The 20725-nt window shown below is 39.3% G+C and overlaps 1 protein-coding gene and 1 long non-coding RNA gene across 2 annotated transcripts; one reads left to right on the top strand and one right to left on the bottom strand.

Moving 5' to 3' along the window:
• Nucleotides 1-1229: 1229 nt before the first annotated feature.
• LOC129237946 (uncharacterized) lies at nt 1230-2563 on the bottom strand. Its single transcript, XM_054872946.1, has 2 exons — nt 2430-2563; nt 1230-2349 (listed from the first exon to the last, which is right to left on the bottom strand). The coding sequence occupies exons 1-2, from the start codon at nt 2476-2478 to the stop codon at nt 1331-1333; spliced, it is 1068 nt and encodes a 355-aa protein (XP_054728921.1). The 5' UTR covers nt 2479-2563; the 3' UTR covers nt 1230-1330.
• Nucleotides 2564-12023: 9460 nt separating this feature from the next.
• Nucleotides 12024-12365, top strand: LOC129238558 (uncharacterized). Its single transcript, XR_008581797.1, has 2 exons — nt 12024-12088; nt 12160-12365. It is a non-coding gene; the product is annotated as an uncharacterized LOC129238558 (long non-coding RNA).
• The last annotated feature ends 8360 nt before the right edge of the window (nt 12366-20725 follow it).

The following is a 20725-nucleotide window of genomic DNA, read 5'->3' as shown; positions in this document are numbered from 1 at the left end:
GTTTTAGAATTTTCCAAAGCCTCTTATATCCTTTTCATAGAAGTCGTTAATTAGTCTTATGTACATGTAATTTTATTGAAAACTGTGTGTAGGTTTATGTAAATTTGTATATACGTAAATATTGTATGGTTGAAAAGCGTAGGTAAGGGAATTGAATTTGAGTTTGAGATGTTTTACAAAGATTAAAGGTAATCTACTTTAACTTATTCTGTTCGATGTTTGAGATTTTTTTTTTGTTACCCACTTTCTGTGTTATATTATATTAAAAAATCGCAGTATGTCATGCATTTAGTTATAACTTGTGTTTTTCGTGTTTATTATTATTAAATTACTTTTGTATTTCAGTTTTAAATAATTTCATTTACATATAAATTTTTAAATTTTTTGCTTATTTATGTACATATTTCATACAGATTGCGCTTGTTTTTAGTGATATAAGGCTAAGACTAAATAGTAACCTCAATGGTGGTGTGGAAACTAAAAATTCCCAATTTTTATTTAAAAAATACCCAATTCATGTTTCTACCAGTGTGGCAATATTTGCTAATGTTATAAAAAATGCACATTTTTCAGCGCTCTCACGAGAAAAAGAGTTTCCCATCTAGTCATCTATAGTTCAAACGGCAACGAAGCGACATAAGTGGTAATTGTGTTGATTTTTTTCGTATATCTTCAACACCAGTCGGTTAAGCTTATTCCGAACTTTTTTCACCATGTGCTTTCACTACTTGCTGTTTTACGACTTAGGCAGTTCGGCAAAAGGCAGCTGCTAGATTTTGGGTTGGACATCGGTAAGAAACTGAATCGACTAAACCAATTCGCCAATGGAACAAAAATGCCATTGCTTAACTCAATTGGGCTTCGGTAGTACTAAGTTTTCTGGTACAGCCGTCTACTTGGTCTATGTGAAGTCACAACTTCGTCTGCAAGTTCAACCTGCTTCACCCTAGTATCCGCTTAGCAGATTTTCTCATAAAGCAATTCTATTTTCAATTGGCGTTAATAACTTAGAGAGAGGGTTATTGAGCGATTATTGATACGGCAATGGGCCAGTTTTTGATGTTCCGCCGGAGTTCGCACTGATTTAAGCTGGTAAAACTATGAAGCACTATTTTCATCCCTCGGCCACATAAGTGTCATTAAAAATTCCTCATTAAGGCTTTTGGCTAATTTGGCCAACCAACTATAGCTATGTCTACATACATATTTACTTAATAAAAATACTTGCCTTCTTAATATGTAATCCCATTTTTTTATTTAATTTTTTGTTTGTTTCTTTTTTCCACAATAACCTAACTGAATCTGAATTTCTAAATAAGTATAACAACAACTAAGTGAAATAACGCACATCATAATCGTCATCGGCGCAATACACTGCTGGTTTCGGCCTTATTGGTCTTATCGGCCTATACGGATACGACTGTTCTTCGCTGGAGCCCGATTCTTCATAATGTCGAGGTGTCGGCGCTGGTACGTAAGGTCTTCGTGGTTTGTATTTTGGTGGGGAAGGAGGCTTCGGTTTTACTGGCCGATACGGATATGAGTGCTCCTCCTCGCTGGAATCCGGTTCTGTATAATATCTAGCAGGTGATGGAGGAGAAGGTGTCGGCGCTGGTACGTAAGGTCTTCGTGGTTCGTATTTTGTTGGGGAAGGAGGATTCGGTTTTACTGGCCGATACGGATAAGAGTGCTCCTCGCTGGAATCCGGTTCTGGATAATATCTAGCAGGTGATGGAGGAGAAGGTGTCGGCGCTGGTACGTAAGGTCTTCGTGGTTTGTAGTGTGGTGGTGATGGAGGTGATGGTGGGTTGGGTTTATATGGTGGTGCGTCTGGAGGACTATAATATGAGGGAGGTGCTGGTGGAGGAGGAACATATGGTGGTGGGTGAGGTTTATATGGCGGTGGGTGAGGCTCATATGGCGGTGGATGAGGTCCATATGATGCTGGTGTTGGCGTTGGCTTGGGAGCAGGCGCTGGTGCTGGTGCTGGCGGATAAGGCTCATAGTGGCGAGGTGGCGGTGGTGGCGGTGGTGGCGGCGTTTCATAATGTGGCTTGTACTCTGTTTCCTTCTGCTTCTTCTCTTTAAGGAAATCAAATACCTCTAAAAGTTTCTCATCGAACTTTTCCTTTTTCCCCTCCCAGTCCTCTAATTTCTTTTCGATCAATGCCCCTAGGCCTTCCTCCTTCTTTTCTAGTTTATTAACCAATTTATTTTCCAATGTACCGAAAGGTTTTAGCAATTTAAGTGTGGGAAATTTAAAATGGTAATGCTCAGCACTTTCCGCTGACCATGGATGGTCTTCAAGGGAGATTAGTTTCTTGAATAATCCCTCTGAGTATTGAAAGGCTGCGTAATGGATATTAAATGTTTATAAATGATGGTCATAACTAAACTGTACATAGTTGTGTGTATGTATTTAGACTTACCAAATATGGCTAGCAGCAGTAAAGCCAGCTGCTTGCGTCGCTCCAACATTGCCACACCGTCTACTGTTACTCGTGCACTCAATTGGCCATTCTGCTTGCCACACTCGATTTATATAGACTAGGCATACAATTTTGTACATTTTGCACACTTTGCATATTTCGCAAAAGCGGCGCATTTCAAAAATTCTCACAGATTTGTTGGAATTAGCCCTACGGCACGTTTCCATTATTCCAACTGCATACTTTGTTGGTGTGATAAGCACCAGTGCAGCTGTGCTGCCACGCAATCTGGCCGAAATGCCTGTGATAAGCCTATCGAACTTTGGTTCTGCGTGACTGAGTCGCAGTGGTGCGCATAGCTACGTTACAGAGATAGAGGCCAACTAAAATGTTAACAAAATGCTTACGCTTTTTTGTACTGCTTATAAACTATCAAAATACGGTGTTATGCAGTGTAAGAAAATACATAAGTATATACATACATATCATCACTTGAAATCAAAAAAGCCCTAAGTTACGTTTTAAAAATTTTACAGGAGAAGCAAAAAACCTTTTAAAATGAAAAATAAGGCAAAATTTTTCAATATTTTCTCAGGTTAAGATTATTTTTCATAAACGAATCAGTATTTGAAGAAAAAATATTACTTTTCGTATTACTTACAGATATATGAAACTTACGCCTTCTACAATTAGTTTTTTCTGAAATCGAAAAGGGCGAAACTCAAATAGAAAGTTTGTTTTTTGGTAATTTTCTCAAAATATTTTGCTTATTTCTTGCATTAAATTGATTTGCTTATTTCTTGCATTAAATTGATTATAATATAATAATAATAATAAAATAATAATAATAATATATTATAATGGATATTATCCAATTTATTATTATATATTTTTTATTTTGATAAAACCAACAAAACAAAAAATAATTCTCAAAACGAAAGTTAAACAAAAAGAAATTAAATTCGTAAAAAAATTAAAACTTTACATAAATCTTGATATTCATTTTCATAGGGCAAATTAGTATAAAAATCATGACAACCTGCTGGTATAAAGGCCTTCAGATCGTTAAGATGTTCCCACTTTTTTTTAGAAATGTTTAGTCTTTTGGTATGTAATGGAGCAAGTTGGGAGTCATGAAAATTTTTGGCACATCGGTGTGGAATAAGAGTATATTCCTCTTTGATGTTTGTTTTAAAATAAATAATTCCAAGCGGATCATATGCCAGTACTCGAATTCTGTTAACGGTAGGATCACCAATTTTTTTGCCTGTAAAACACATTTTATTGTAAAAGTAGATCGTGAAAGTTGATTTTGATGATGTTACCTGGACGAATAGAAGAGTATCGCTTAGGAAAAGAGTCGTAATCCCGAAAATATGAATGAATAAGGTGATGAGTGTTCAGTGGAAATGGAGTCTTTCGAGAATCCTTAACATACTGAACAAATTCAGACGGAAGATTAATTTTTTTATTGTTAATTTTTCTTTGGATAAGCGAATGTGTTGAATCGCACTCCATTTGAGTGTGTCCAACTATTAAATATTTATGCTCTATCGTTATGTTTTTTTCAATGCATAAAGATAGCAATGCGTTTGACAATATGACATTGCGGTTTTGATAAAAGCAGCCATCAGAATATATTATGACATGGTTAATACTCGTATCTGGTGACTGAAGTAAACACTTCTCTAAGTATTTAACAATACATGTGGTGGTAGTAGACGCTACAAGATTCCCTTCAGACTCATCCCAAATGTAATTATCAGACTCGTGAGTAATGCTATTATGAATAGTGAAATTATGCACCTGTAATTTCATTTTATAATATGAGGCACTGCTTGCATATCCATGCATAATAATAAGCACAGTCCAGACTTCGCACTTTCGATATCGTTTTCTTTTTTTTTTCTCTTGTCATTAATTTGTGATCTATGACTATTAATTATATTGATCCTCAGTTATGTTTTTTGCCTCAAATGATAGTTGGCAACAGCAAATATAGAACTCGAAAATCATACATTTGTTAGCTTTGCTGTGCCTGCTTATGCACGCTATCCCGCTTAGTGGAGTTTGTCCTATAAAGAATATATTTTTTTCTTCTTCATTGCCTTTTATTTTAAGCGAGACCTGTTTTACTTCACGCCATATAAATCACATTTCGTTACACGAGTGAACATGAAATTCATTAATATTACAGTTCCAATATAAAAAAAAAAATAAATATTAGTTTGGGGGACACTAAATCCATTATTATCTCGGTAGATGGCTGTAGTGATCGATATCTCGTAAATTATCGAGCAAACAGTTTAAAGTTTATGCTCGGTGTCAGGGTGACATTTCACATTAAAAAAATGTGTGTGCTGTTTTTTGTTTGTTCCATCCAGTTATGAGTTACAGGGTGTTAACAATGGAAGACAACAAAGTGAAAATTCGGCACATTTTAAAATTTTTCTTTGATAAAGGCGAAAATGCAAGCTAAACCACTAAAATTGTGAATAGTGTTTACGTTGCCGATACCTTAACAGCTAATTACGTGGAATTTTAGTTTCGTCGATTCGGCTCCGCCATTTTTGATATTAAAGGTGGATCTTCGCACACACAGGCCGGTCTGCGATAATAGCGATAAAGTCACAAAAATAATCGAAGCTGAGCCGAATGTTAGTAGTTCTAGCATCGCCCAGAAGCTCAAGATCGACCATAAATCACTTTTAAGCCATTTTCAAAAAGCTGGATTCAAAAAGAAGCTCGATGTTTGAGTGCCACACCGAGCGAAGCCTTGGACAAACGGAATGAACTCAACCCATTTCTAAAACGGATGGTAACTGGCGATGAGAAATGTGTCACATACGACAATATTGTGCAAGAACGATCGTGGTCAAGGACTGATGAAGCAGCTCAAACGGTGGCCAAACCAAGACTAATGACCCTAATGGCGAGGAAAGTTTTACGTTGCTGGAAGGACCCGGCAAACTCTACGTACATGTATTGGAAATGTTTTTGCTGCAACAGCAACAAATAACTAGGAATTATTTATTATGAGTTGCTTACGAATGGCCAAATATTAAATTCAGATCCTTACTACAGGTGGCGCAAAAGTAACCTTGCGATGTTTTTTGGCTGTAATTTAAAAAAAAAATGAAAAACTTTGATTCTTCTTGTGGATTATTTTTATTTGGTCTTTTAATTTTTTTACATCAAGTCGAGAATATGATGTCATGTAAATGGCCGCCGCCACAGTTGATTGCCATTTGAGCCCTTTTTATGGCATTTTCCATCACTTTGGCCAAAACTTCCGGCGATAGGTCCGCACATTCTTGACGGATATTGTCTTTAAGAGCAGCAAGAGTCTGAGGCTTGCTGACATAAGCCCGCGACTTCAAAAAGCCGCACAAAAAGAAGTCCGGAGCAGTCAAATCAGGCGATCTTGCTGGCCAGTGCAAATCGCCAAAACGGGAGATTAGGCGCCCGGGAAAAGCATCCTTCAGCATATCGGTTGTGGCACGTGCAGTGTGTGCCGTTGTACCGTCCTGTTGGAACCACATGTTTTCCAATCCCAATTCATCAAGTTGCGGCAAAAAGAACTCGTTGATCATTGCTCTGTAGCGCTCACCATTCACAGTAACCGTTTGGCCCGCGACGTCTTCGAAGAAAAAAGGTCCGATGACTCCTCCAGCGAGAACAGCGCACCATACAGTGACTTTGAGCGGGTGTAATGGCTCTTCGTGGGTTACACGCGGAGTTTCAGTGCCCCAGAAGCGTAAATTTTGCTTATTTACGTACCCGCTAAGATGGAAATGGGCCTCATCACTCATGATTATTTTTGATGAAAAATCATCTTCCTCTGCGTGGTGATTAAGGATGGCTTGAGCGTATGTTAGACGCGATTAGCGGTTAGTAACTAACAGCTGATGCACCGTCTGGACTTTGTACGGAAACATCTTCAAATTTTGTACCAAAATTCGCTTTAAAGACCGTCGACTGATACCCATTTGCGTGGCACGTCGTCTGGTCGATGTCGACGGCGCTTTCATGAAATCCTCGGCTACAGCAGCAATATTCTTTGCAGAACGGCTACTCCGGGGTCTGCCACGCCTGGCAGCATCTCGAGTTGTGCCAGTCTCTTCGAGGCGAGCGGCTAAACGTCGCAGTGTTTCACCAGTAGGCGTTGGACGGCGAGGAAATCTGCGACGAAATTCACGTGTGCCAAAGTCACCGACCGATTATTGGTCAAATAAATAGTCAGCAATATTCCGCGTTCTGGAGCAGTGTAGCGTAACATTGTTTATTGACGTGTATTTCGCATGTTTTTACTACACAAATGTCAAAACAGAACTGACATTAGGGGCCAATCGCAAAATTTATAGCATTTTCTGATAGGAGGATTACTTTAGCGCCACCCGTTATCAACAACTGGGCTGTTTAAAGCAAACGATTGACCAGACGCGGCCAGAATTGGCCAATAGAAGAGGTGTTGTGTTCTATCAGGACGACGCAAGGCCACATACATCTGTAGTGGTTCGCCAAAAACTCCGGGGTTTGGTTGGGAAGTTTTAATGCATTCACCATATTGTCCAGACCTGGCACCAAGCAATTACCATGTTTTACTCTTCTTCTTCTTCTTCTTGAGTGATTCAAAATTGGTATCAAGAGAAGTTTGGGAAGCATGCAAATACGAAGAAATTGGTGCATTGACTTTTCTTACAGTCAAGCAGCTATCAAGGCCAAAATTTCAACACTAGTCATTGCAGAGTCTGTGGCAGTTGCCACCCCATTCAATACAATAAAAACATCGATAGCGTCAAACTACTATGCTTTGGCCGAAAGAAGGTGGAAGGAATTAACTACATGTACTACAACAAGAGAAACATGGCCGTTTTACAACTTCCAGGGGACGAAGTATCTGTTAGGATTCTCTCGCTTACACATTTCACATATTACTGCAACCCCTACAGGCCACTGGAAGGTAGGCGATCATGCAACCAGACGAAACCTTCTTTTCAATCCCATCTGCAGCGGCTACCAGGCGGAGGGGGTGAAAGAAAGTCGTTTCCACTATTCATGCGAATATCCAGGTTTAGCAAGAACAAGACTTCGCTCTTTCGGTAAACCTTTCCTACAGCAAATTAATGAAATCTCAGACAAAAAAACGAATCAATATTTTTTGAAATTTTTTTTTTATTTTGAAGATTGAACATTTTCATTTATGAATGAAAAAAAAAATGTCGTTCAAATCACTGCCACGACTGGCTTTACAAAAGGCCATTCGATCAACCCAAATTTTTAAGCACATTTTCGATTGTTTGGGCTCCAATTTCATGAACGGCAACTTCGATTTCGTGTTTTAAAGCATCAATCGTCTCTGGATGGTTCGCATAGCATTTGTCCTTAACGGCTCCCCACAAAAAATAGTCCAACGGGCTTAAATCACAGCTCCGAGGCGGCCAATTGATATCGGAATTTCGGCTGGTTATTCGGTTTTCAAAAACGGTAGCCAAAAGTTCGAGTGTAATACGGCGTTTCCACCAAAAGTAAACACCGTGTTTGCAGGAGTTGTGTTTAGGAGAACTGTCAACTGTTTCCACCGAAATGTGTTTGCAAAGTGTATGGTCTTTGGTATGGTAAGCAGATTTATGATACATTATTTTGCGGCGACAGCACAGCGCGATAGCCCAGCGGCTAGCAATGTGGGCTTCCGATCCGAAATCCTTGGTTCGAATCACAAAAAAATTTTTTTTTTTTTATACATTTATTTCATTTTGTTTTATGATATGTTTATGAGCAGATTTTTTTCATGGCAGAAATACACTCGGAGGTTTGCCATTGCCTGCCGAGGGGCGACCGCTATTAGAAAAATGTTTTTATTAATTTTGCTTTCACCGAGATTCGAACCAACGACCTCTCTGTGAATTCCGAATGGTTGCCATGTTTCGATAAGAATGCAATAATAAATGAGGAAAATGAGCAACATTGCCACCACTTAATAATTAAATTAGACGCAAACCCAACAAAACACGCTTTAAATTAGACGCAAACCCACAAAACACGCTTTGAAAGTGAGTTTAGGTATGGAGTTGTGTTTTAATTTTGTATGGGATTTGACAGGAGTTTTGTTTCGTGTTTGCGCTAAGAACACGATAGCGGCAGAGAACACGCTAGCGGCTGCGGTGGAAACTTACTATAACTTTGGCAGTGTGACAAGTTGCACCGTCCTGTTGAAACCAAATGTCGTTCATGTCATCCTCTCCAATTTTTGGAAACAACTCGTTGGGCATGTCACGGTAACGCTCGCCATTTACTGTAACCGCGGCTCCTCGCTTTTTTTCGAAAATAAATGGCCCGATGATGCCGCCAGACCAAACACCGCACCAAAAAGTGACTCGTTGTGGATGCATTTGCTTCTCTACAGTAACGTGTGGATTTTCTGAGCCCCAAATCCGACAATTTTGCTTATTGACGTAGCCACCGATGTGAAAATCAGAAAAGGAGAAGAATACTCACCAAGTTGGCAATAGGTTTTCAATATTTCCCAATTTTGTTCAAGCGTATAGCGTCCCATTTCGTAAATGTCAAACCTTTAAGTAAATTATGAACACATTTGACATGTCATTTGTGTTACCATTCTCAAAAAAATAGGTAGTTCAAAAAGCAAACGCTATATGGCCCACCTATTGACCTCATGGCGGAAAACCTGGCAGCGAAATCCGCGAGGAGGCTAATGGCTGCGGGGGTATTTACCTGCAGAACCTTCGGTCACAGCTCCATGGAAAAGTGCAGCTCAGATGGCACGGACTACATGACTCCGTACTTTAATTGGGAGAGAAGGTTTCGCACTACCATTGAAGAGGAGGGATGGCACAAAGGCATGAAGCCTGGCCATACAACTTTTCACATCTATGCAGACGGCTCTAAAACTCTAGACGGAGTGGGAGCGGGTATTTACTGCTCAAAACTAGGAATAAGGCAGCCTATCAAGCTGCCAGACCACAGCAGCATTTTCCAAGCGGAAGTTTTTACTGTGGGGAAGGCCGCGGAGCTAGCCTACACTAGAATAAGAAAGAACTCAACTATTAATATATACATGGATAGTCAAGCAGCAATAAGAGCAATAAGCTCATATTGTATTAAGTCCAAAAATGTTCGACGGAACAGGGAGGTCATAGAAAGGCTAGCCGCAAGCAGTAGGCTGCATATCTACTGGGTACCTGGTCACAAAGGCATTATGGGGAACGAAATAGTAGATGAGATAGCAAAAAGTTCTGTGAGACTACCATTTGAACAAGAGAACGACATACCAAGACCGCTAAACACAATATTCAACGAAATGGACGACCACGTGAAAAGGCAAGTGGAAGCTAGGTGGACTAAGCTGACCACATGCAAAACAGCAAAAGTCATGTGTAGAACTAACGACAAAAAACTGACTCAATTCGTACTTACGCTCTCGTGAAAGGACTGCAGAACTGTCATAGGTATGCTAACAGGTCACAATCTATTGGCTGCACATGCGTACAAGATAGGGATTGCTAACACGGACAAATGTAGAAAATTCAGAGAGGATGTTGAGGAGACTTTAGAACACCTTCTGTGCGTTTGTCCGGCATTATTAAAAACGCGACTAAGATGCCTTGGAGCCCCACTGTTTGAGGGTCTGGAAGACGTCTCAAAAGCGGAGCTCCCAGCCCTACTTAGATTCGCCAAAAGCGCTGACATCCTACATGATGTCTACTTTAGGTATTCATAGAGGTCGGTCTCCATCTGGTATCGCTAGGGACCAAAAGGTCTATGCGTGGCTTATTGCCAACCAGGCTAACCTAACCTAACCTATAATCTTATATACCTGGACTATGACCTTCCATCATTTAAATTTGGATTTTTTGTTTTATTTGGATAACTCGAGCAATCAAACTTTTTTTCAATGTATTCCACCAAACTGTGCACAAAGCGAACACGATAATCAGCTGACTTTGAAGGCGTACCGTTCAATCAGTGTGATCGTAAAAAATTTTAAAGACTAATTTCTCAACTAATTAGGGTATGGTAAAAACAAATATAAAGCGTATTTTAAAATACAGGATATGTTATTTTTTTAATATATGCCAAAGAAAACGCCAAAAACCCCATAGTGCATTGTTTGATATCATTGCTTGCTCAATGATTTGAGTACTCATGTGGCTCGCATATCCGTCCGGAACTGCTCTGAAATAAATGTTCATAATTACCCAATAAACAATGCTTTTATAATTTTCAATTCCAATTAACATATTTTATTTGTGCAACGCTTTAAACCAATATCGAGCCGACTTAGGAATGTTCTAAATCGAGTTTAGAGTTCTTCTAAATATACCGTCCGCCCTCATGGTACTTTCCCCTGAGCATATCAGCCAGAGACGGTGGCACTTCGGACAGCCAGATCATCTTGTGCATCATCAAGGCTTGCCAAATCAGCATCTGTGTCATAGTTAGGTTCATGAGCAGTATTTGCACCTGGATCTGAGTAATCTGGTGCGCCTTGCACTTGATTAAGGCATAAAATCACTGAAAAAGAAGAAAAACGTTCGTTATCGTATCCGCCCAAAAACTTCATCATCATCGATCAGTTACAGGTACAGTTTTTAGAAAAGACTAAGTCTTGTATTACGTTGATCTGTATCTTCATGGATTGCATACCTAACACTCTGAGTCACCATAGTAAGTTTGGTATAATTTTAAAGGAAAAATTCCAAGTCTTAGTTTAAGCTAAATTAAAAAAACATCAAAAATTTCGAAAATTGAAAGAGTGTACAAACAAATGTTACGAGAAAAAAGTTCCATATTTTTATAACTTTTATCAGAACACGCTCGGCCGCATGTTGCTCAACCTGTCAAAAAATACCTTGGAACGCTTGGCTGGGAAGTGTTACCCCACCCGCCGTATAGTCCAGACATAGCTCCCTCCGATTATCATTTGTTCCGGCACATGAGTCTCGATTTGGCGGGCCAGCGGTTCTCCTCGTACGAGGCTACCAAAATATGGGTTGAGTCATGGATAGCCAAGCAACGGCCAGAATTTTGGAGAAACGGCATCCGGAAATTGCCCGAAAGATGGGCGAAAGTTGTAGCTAGCGATGGCCAATACTTCGCATAAAATATTTTGTAACGTTTTTTCACAATAAAGCCCCAAATCTTCGAAAAAACCTTTAAAACTAATTCAACCTCCCAATATGTAAAATATTTTATCTGTTTTTCCCAATTATTTAACTTTGAATATAAAGAAAAAAGGCTTGCATAGCAGAAAACAAAACGTTGAACCCCTAATATCTCGGCAAGCACCCATTCCATTCGCAACAAATTTCATTAAATTCAAAGTAATGAAGTTTTTACTGGGTACATTTGGAGTCTTTTGTCGCTAAAACAAATCCAAAAACAAAGCAAAAAAGGGAACTTGCAAATTAATGCACTTCAATTGTTATTTTTGTAATGTATTTTGAATATTCATACGTTCTGGACACAAACAAAGGGCATAATTTTTGAACGATTTTCAAGGTGTCAAAATGTTAATTATGAAACAAAAACTTCGTTTGCTTTGGGGTATAAAAAGCTGAGTTACTTCTGTAAAATACATCAATACCGAAGTATGTCGCTTTTCCCTAAATTTATTAGTGCTCTATTGCTCTTTGCAAGTACGCTCGAATGTGATTTTTTATTTTTTTTATTTTATATAATAATTTTAACCAAATCAATTCCTTTTCAGTTTTATACAGCGTCTGCGAATGTAGGCCGCTAGTATTGCCTCGGACACCAAAAGAGGCACTTGGATTGGCCACCGGTGTTTTAAGTGGTCTTCCTGGCGGTAAACTAGCAACAGGTTATTTATTTAAATAAATTTATCTACTTCATATAACCTGGAAATATATTGAAGGAACTTACATAACAATAAAATTGGGTGAAGTAAAAAGATCTGAGTTTTTCCGTGACTGTAACGTCTTTAGTGAGCCATTTATTTCTCGGGATGTGCGTATCGCAACGGGTGTTACTAACTACACGGCGATTTAAGGATCACTCTGGGTTCAATCCTGAGCTCTCCGTGCTTGACAGTCGACCACAAGATGGAAAGCAAACTAGAATTATCCAAGAAATTCAAAGTCGTCATTAGTCACCGCTCATCATGGAGAAGCAATGAAATATTCCTAAAACAGGGGCCACAGGTATGGTTTACTGATGGGTCCAAAATGGAAGACGGTAGTGCCAGGGCTGGAATTGTCGTACCACATTTCTAAAAAGAATTTGCAAAGGTAATAACCACTTCCGTTTTCCAAGCAGAGGTCCACGCTTTAGAGCTGTGTGCCAGAGAACGTCTACGGAGAGGCACGCGCGGTGCCAATAATAACTTTTTCTCTGAGAGTCAATCAGCTCTAAAATGCTAGATAGCTCCTCATTCCAATCAAGGTTGGTCTGGGAATGTTATAAAAGCCTCAACACACTAGCATCAAGAAACTCTGTTACCTTGATGTGGGTTCCGGGACATAAGGGGCACGAAGGAAATGGAATTGCGGACACTTTAGCGAAAAAGGGGGCAGGCACTCCCGTCGTAGGTCCTGAATCTTTCTGCGTGGTAAATAACAGCTTCAAAAGTGCCTTTTACATGAGCGGGAACAACGAGGCCTAATCGACTACTAAAGAGCCCAATCGGGGATGCGGCAGTCGAAAAGGCTCATAGATCCAGAACGGATAAAGGCAGAAGCAATCCTTAACCTAATGAAAAAGGGCATACAACTTCACACTGAACTACTAACAGGATACTGTAAACTTAATTATGACATGAAAAAGATAGGTGCGATAGAAAACAATTCCCGTAGACTCTGCAAAGGGGCAGAAGAAACTGCAGAACATATTCTATGCGATTCTCCAGCAGTGGCACGACGCAGACTAGAAATTAAGCCTACAGCATTTTAGGATTTACGAACAGCCTAAAACTGTTTGAAAAGCCCACGTGGCTGCACGTCAGGCAGTCCGCTGCTACTTCCATCTAAACGTGATAATTTTCTCTATTGTAGTATCCTAAGGATATACGAGTACAAAGTAGAGTTTGCTTTGATATTTAAATTCCTTCTTTTCGAGAATAGCGCAACATCCTCATGGAGCTCCTCGTCCTACACGATTGGATCGTATGGCGGAAAAGCGGCTATGGAAAAGGAAAGCAGCTATGCCTCCGCCTTTCGTCTGTGATTAACCTCCTCATCGCCTAGCGAGCACTTAAAGAAGACATAGGAAAAGCACTTTACTGTGTCTCCTACATTACAGTTTCTTACAGGATCTGATTCGTCTTGGAATCTGTGTCTTAAATCAGCGGTATGCTGTTAATATTTCAATCTGAGGTACAGCGATATGTCCAGCGTTATCGCGTTGGTGCATCTATTTCTGCCAATTAGGAAGTACTGTTTCCTCGTACTACGCAGCGCTCGATTCCTTTTTTCAGCGATCGTTTGCCAGTGTACCTGTGGGATACCTTCCGACTATTCCTAACCACTTTGTTTGAAAATCTTCAGAACCTATCACCGCTTCTCGAATCCACTTTATCTACTCTACCTTTAGGATCCTCCTTAACTTATTCAGCTAACGACCAACTCCATTCCTATCAAAACATTTGCCATCACTTTCTTCCTCCTTCTTTCACAATAGAAATTTTCCAATCACTGTAAACCAAAAATTACAAAAATACATATGTATAAAAGTAATGACTTACCGCCTATTAGCAAATACAAACAAATATTTTTTCGCAACATTGGACTATCACAACAGGGTAACTCTTTCAAACTGTGTAGAGAACCTTTCTCGGTCTCAGTTTATATAGGAACTAGCAAACCCGGCCCCCTTCGCTGGGCACACTAAAATAGAATAGATATGGTTTAGAACAAAAAATATATGGTTTTCATATTATTTATTTCTTTATTCTTTATTCCTTATTCGAATAAGGCATATCCCCAAACTTGCGCTGCGTAGGTTTGGATCGCTCTGCATACCGCTTGGAACAGCTTCCATTTTGATTTTAATGAAATGAATGGCTTCGCTAAAAAATCGTTCCATGTGCAATTAATACTAGCTTTTGCTGAAGTATTTCTGGCTTCTAAGTGCTTGCCGAATGCCATTTTGGGTGTGAGAATGACACCAAGATATTTATATTCGGCCACCAATTTAATTTCTTTACCTTGGTACCACCATTTTTCAGTCTAGGAAAGTCGTCCACCTGTTCTAAGCACCATCATCTCCGATTTATTTGGGTTTACTTCCATATTCCATTCAGCGCAGTATTTCTCCAGGTTATTAATCATGGATTGCATGACTTTAGGGTTATCCGCTAGGAGAACAATATCATCGGCATAAAGGAGAAGACGTACATATATTAATGCCCTCAACCAATAGTCCACCTTCTAAATAGTCGTGCAAATCGTTTAGATATAAAATGAACAATAATGGCGACAACAGACATCCTTGTTTCACACCAGTGCAGGTTTCAAAATAGTCGGATACTTCTTTTCCCGCCCAAACCGCAGATCTAGTATTATCGTAAATATTTTCTATGAGGTTCATTATTTTGCTAGATATTCCCATCTGTCGAAGTTTATAAATCATCGAACGCCGCCTTGAAATCAACAAAATATGCGTAAACTTTTTGATTTTCGTGAAACTTTAGATGTACAATAGACGCAAGATTATAAATGTTATCTACAGTTGAATAGTTTCTTCTAAAGCCGGCTTGGAGTTCTGTGAGCACGTTGCTTTTTTCTACCCAATTTGCAAGTCTTGCGTTTATCAATCCCATTAACACCTTTACGATAGAATTCATAAACGATATTCCCCGATAGTTACTGGCTGCATTTACATCTCCCTTCTTAAAAATTGGGAAAATTATTGTTTTTTCAAAAGTTTCATCGATTCTTCCGATCTCAAAAATTATGTTGTATACCTTTGTTAACTCCAACTTAAATTCTGGCGAAGCAAACTTTAGCAGCTCATAAGGTATTCTATCTTCTCCTGGCGCTTTATTGATTTTAGCATTTTCAATGGTTTTTTCAACTTCCATAAATGTTATATCTTTATCGAGATATTCATCTTTACATAGCGCAGCTGCGTAATAAATGTCTTTTGTTAATTGCGGTTGGTTTAGTAGGCTTTGAAAATGGTATTTAAAATCGTTCGCAGTGATATTTGTACCAACTTGAAATGACTTTCCTCTTATATCCTTCGCTAAACTCCACCATTCTTTTGCATTTGCAGTTTTGTTGATTCGTTTTTCAATTTTTTCGTAATATTCTTTCTTTGCTTTTTCACATGCGTTTCTATAAAATTGATTTGCTTGTAGATATTTTTGCTTATCGTCTTCAATGTTAGATTTTCTAAAGTCATTCAGATATTTGAAGGATAGCTCCCTAGTCTTAAAACATTTGAAATTGAACCATGCATTTTTAAAAGTGATTTTAATATTTCTGGCAGGTGACTGTGGCACTGACATTTTTATTACGTTGGCAAGCTTCTTCAGATCCATTATTTCTCCTCCATTTTTAAACTTATTTAGGTATTGGTTTAGTTTTAATTGATAATTTATCTTATCTTTTCCTTTAAGCACTACTTTCGGCAATAAGTTGATGTTTTCCAATTCGTTTAGTCCCATATTTGTTTTTAATATTATATTAATTTAATTGGCGTGTGGTCAGACCATACCTTTGATTCAACTTCGAATCTTTCAATGTATTTCAAACCTTCTTGGGAAACTGCGCATATATCGTTTACGGAATTACCAACTGCACTTATATAAGTCAAATTACCTGCCTCATCACCAGCTGTTCTGCCATTCAATATAATTAGACCATAGTCTTCACAGAAATCCATAAAATTTTTGCCTCTATTATTTAATACCGCGTCTCTTGAGCTCCTTTTTCCAGTATCTGCTGAGAATGTAGCTGTGTATACATACATATATATTTTTATAAGTTTTATGAAGGCATATGTGTATCAGGTGTACAGGTCGGTTGAAAAGCAAGAAAGCAAAAATAAGATGCGAATTTGAACTTCTATTTAATAAAATAATTTTTTTATTCTATACTGGGCAAAGTTCGCACAGAAGAGTAGTTGGCAACAGCAAATATAGAACTCGAAAATCATACATTTCTTAACTTTACTGTGCCTGCTTATGCACGCTTATCCCGCTTAGTGGAGTTTGCCCTATAAAGAATATAATTTTTTCTTCTTCATTGCCTTTTATTACAAGCAAGACCTGTTTTTCTTCACGTCATATAAATTACATTTCGTTACACGAGTGAACATGAAATTCATTAATATTACAGTTCCAATATAAAAAAAAAATTAAATATTAGTTTGGGGGAAAATAAATCCATTATTATCTCGGTAGATGGCTGTAGTGATCAATATCTCGTAAATTATCGATCAAACAGTTTAAAGTTTATGCTCGGTGTCAGGGTGACATTTCACAATAAAAAAATGTGTGTGCTGTTTTTTGTTTGTTCCATCCAGTTATCAGTTACAGGGTCTTAACAATGGAAGATAACAAAGTGAAAATTCGGCACATTTTACAATTTTTCTTTGATAAAGGTGAAAGTGCAAGCTAAACCACTAAAATTGTGAATAATGTTTACGGTGCCGATACTTTAACAGCTAATTAAGTGCAATTTTAGTTTCGTCGATTCGGCTCCGCCATTTTTGATATTAAAGGTGGATCTTCGCACACACAGGCCGGTCTGCGATAATAGCGATAAAGTCACAAAAATAATCGAAGCTGAGCCGAATGTTAGTAGTTCTAGCATCGCCAAGAAGCTACAGATCGACCATAAAGCACTTTTAAACCAATTGCAAGCCAACCAAGCTGGATTCAAAAAGAAGCTCGATGTTTGAGTGCCACACCGAGCGAAGCCTTGGACAAACGGAATGAACTCAACCCATTTCTCAAACGGATGGTAACTGGCGATGAAAAATGTGTCACATACGACAATATTGTGCAAGAACGATCGTGATCAAGGGCTGATGCAGCAGTTCAAACGGTGGCCAAACCAAGACTAATGACCCTAATGGCGAGGAAAGTTTTACGTTGCTGGAAGGACCCGGCAAACTCTACGTACATGTATTGGAAATGTTTTTGCTGCAACAACAACAAATAGCTAGGAATTATTTATTATGAGTTGCTTCCGTTTGGCCAAATATTAAATTCAGATCCTTACTACAGGTGGCGCAAAAGTAACCTTGCGATGTTTTTTGGCTGTAATTTAAAAAAAAAAATGAAAAACTTTGATTCTTCTTGTGGATTATTTTTATTTGGTCTTTTAATTTTTTTACATCAAGTCCAGAATATGATGTCATGTAAATGGCCGCCGCCACAGTTGATTGCCATTTGAGCCCTTTTTATGGCATTTTCCATCACTTTGGCCAAAACTTCCGGCGATAGGTCCTCACATTCTTGACGGATATTGTCTTTAAGAGCTGCAAGAGTCTGAAACTTGTTGACATAAGCCCGCGACTTCAAAAAGCCCCACAAAAAGAAGTCTGGAGCGGTCAAATCAGGCGATCTTGCTGGCCAGTGCAAATCGCCAAAACGGGAGATTAGGCGCCGGGGAATGCATCCTTCAGCATATCGGTTGTGGCACGTGCAGTGTGTGCCGTTGCACCGTCCTGTTGCCACCACATGTTTTCCAATCCCAATTCATCAAGTTGCGGCAAAAAAGAACTCGTTGATCATTGCTCTGTAGCGCTCACCATTCACAGTAACCGTTTGGCCCGCGACGTCTTCGAAGAAAAAAGGTCCGATGACTCCTCCAGCGAGAACAGCGCACCATACAGTGACTTTGAGCGAGTGTGATGGCTCTTCGTCGGTTACACGCGGATTTTCAGTGCCCCAGAAGCGTAAATTTTACTTATTCCTCTTGGTGGTGATTAAGGATGGCTTGAGCGTATGTTAGACGCGAGTGGCGGTCAGCAGCTAACAGCTGATGCACCGTCTGGACTTTGTACGGAAGCATCTTCAAATCTTGTACCAAAATTCGCTGTAAAGACCGTCGACTGATACCCATTTGCGTGGCACGTCGTCTAGTCGATGTCGACGGCGTGTCCATGACATCCTCGGCTACAGCAGCAATATTCTCTGCAGAACGGCTACTCCGGGGTCTGCCACGCCTGGCAGCATCTCGTGTTGTGCCAGTCTCTTCGAGGCGAGCGGCAAAACGTCGCAGTGTTTCACCAGTAGGCGTTGGACGGCGAGGAAATCTGCGACGAAATTCACGTTGTGCCAAAGTCACCGACCGATTATTGGTCAAATAAAAAGTCAGCAATATTCCGCGTTCTGGAGCAGTGTAGCGTAACATTGTTTATTGACGTGTATTTCGCATGTTTTTACTACACAAATGTCAAAACAGAACTGACATTAGGGGCCAATCGCAAAATTTATAGCATTTTCTGATAGGAGGATTACTTTAGCGCCACCCGTTATCAACAACTGGGCTGTTTAAAGCAAACGATTGACCAGACGCGGCCAGAATTGGCCAATAGAAGAGGTGTTGTGTTCTATCAGGACGACGCAAGGCCACATACATCTGTAGTGGTTCGCCAAAAACTCCGGGGTTTGGTTGGGAAGTTTTAATGCATTCACCATATTGTCCAGACCTGGCACCAAGCAATTACCATGTTTTACTCTTCTTCTTCTTCTTCTTGAGTGATTCAAAATTGGTATCAAGAGAAGTTTGGGAAGCATGCAAATACGAAGAAATTGGTGCATTGACTTTTCTTACAGTCAAGCAGCTATCAAGGCCAAAATTTCAACACTAGTCATTGCAGAGTCTGTGGCAGTTGCTACGCCATTGAATACAATAAAAACATCGTCACACTACTATGCTTTGGCCGAAAGAAGGTGCAAGCAGTTAACTACATGTACTACAACAAGAAAAATAAGGCCGTCGTACAACTTCCAGGGGACGAGGTATCTGTTAGGATGCTCTCGCTTACACATTTCACATATTACTGCAACCCTTACAGGCCACTGGAAGGTAGGCGATCATGCAACCAGACTCAACCATCCTTTCAATCCCATCTGCAGAAGCTGCCAGGCGGAGGGGTGAAAGAAAGTCTTTTCCACTATTTATGCAAATATCCCGATTTAACAAGAACAATACTTCGCTCTTTCGGTAAACCTTTCCTAGAGCAAATTAATGAAAACTCAGACATAGAAATAAAAAATTGCTGTTATATCTGGATCTCACGAAATAGATCTGACTTAAACTAAAAATAAAAAAGAACAAAAACAATACTTTTTGCTGAATTGATAGCGAATGCGGCAATAACTTTTCGCACAGCTTTTCCATCCATATATTTTCCATATTTTCCCCATTACATATAAAATATGGGAGTACTCATTCATCTGAAATGCCATGGTATCAGCAATTTTACGCTTGTTCCAGATTGAATCTTCTCAGATAATATCACACACTTGCTGAAGTACTGGTACGACAGGGGTGGCTCTCTCATTAAATAATCTAAACAGTGGGTGGTAATAAGCGGATGCTACTTTTGACATTAACGGACGTTGAGTCTAGTTCTCAAACGGCCTCTCGACGAAATACCTAAACGGTTGAAGGTTTAATTCGGGTTAAAGCCCCACACTGTTATATATAGGGTGGGCCATGTAAAATTTGCTTTTTGAATCGGCTATAAAAAAAAACTAATCGATATTTTTTCAAACTTTTTCTCTTTATTTTGAAGATTGAACATTGTCATTTATGAATGAAAAATAATATCGCTCAAATGACTGCCAAGACTGGCTTTACAGTAGGCCATTCGATCAACCCAATTTTTAAGCACATTTTCGATTGTTTGGGCTCCAATTTCATGAATGGCAACTTCGATTTCGTGTTTTAAAGCATCAATCGTCTCTGGATGGTTCGCATAGCATTTGTCCTTAACGGCTCCCCACAAAAAATAGTCCAACGAGCTTAAATCACAGCTCCGAGGCGGCCAATTGATATCGGAACTCAAAAACGGTAGCCAAAAGTTCGATTGTATATTAACTTTGGCGGTATGACAAGTTGCACCGTCCTGTTGAAACCAAATGTCGTCCATGTCATCCTCTTCAATTTTTGGAAACAAAAACTCGTTCAGCATGTCACGGTAACGCTCGTCATTTACGGTAACCGCGGAAGAAGAAGAAGACTCACCACTTTGGAAATAGGTTTTCCATATTTCCCAATTTTGTTCAAGCGTATAGCGTCCCATTTCGTAAATGTCAAACCTTTAAGTAAATTATGAACACATTTGACATGTCA

The sequence above is a fragment of the Anastrepha obliqua genome, chromosome 2 (assembly GCF_027943255.1).
Source record: "Anastrepha obliqua isolate idAnaObli1 chromosome 2, idAnaObli1_1.0, whole genome shotgun sequence".
In the NCBI taxonomy this organism is placed as follows: Eukaryota; Metazoa; Arthropoda; class Insecta; order Diptera; family Tephritidae; genus Anastrepha; species Anastrepha obliqua.
The sequence above is the reverse complement of the archived record's forward strand: the minus strand, read 5'-3'. Positions and strand labels throughout refer to the sequence as shown.

What these genes read in the sequence shown, in the direction of transcription:
- LOC129237946 (XM_054872946.1), bottom strand. Translation starts at nt 2,478, where the DNA reads ATGTTGGAGCGACGCAAGCAGCTGGCTTTACTGCTGCTAGCCATATTT. An exon ending in ACTGCTGCTAGCCATATTTG is followed by an intron (nt 2,350 to 2,429) that starts GTAAGTCTAAAT and finishes TCCATTACGCAG; the next exon opens with CCTTTCAATACTCAGAGGGA.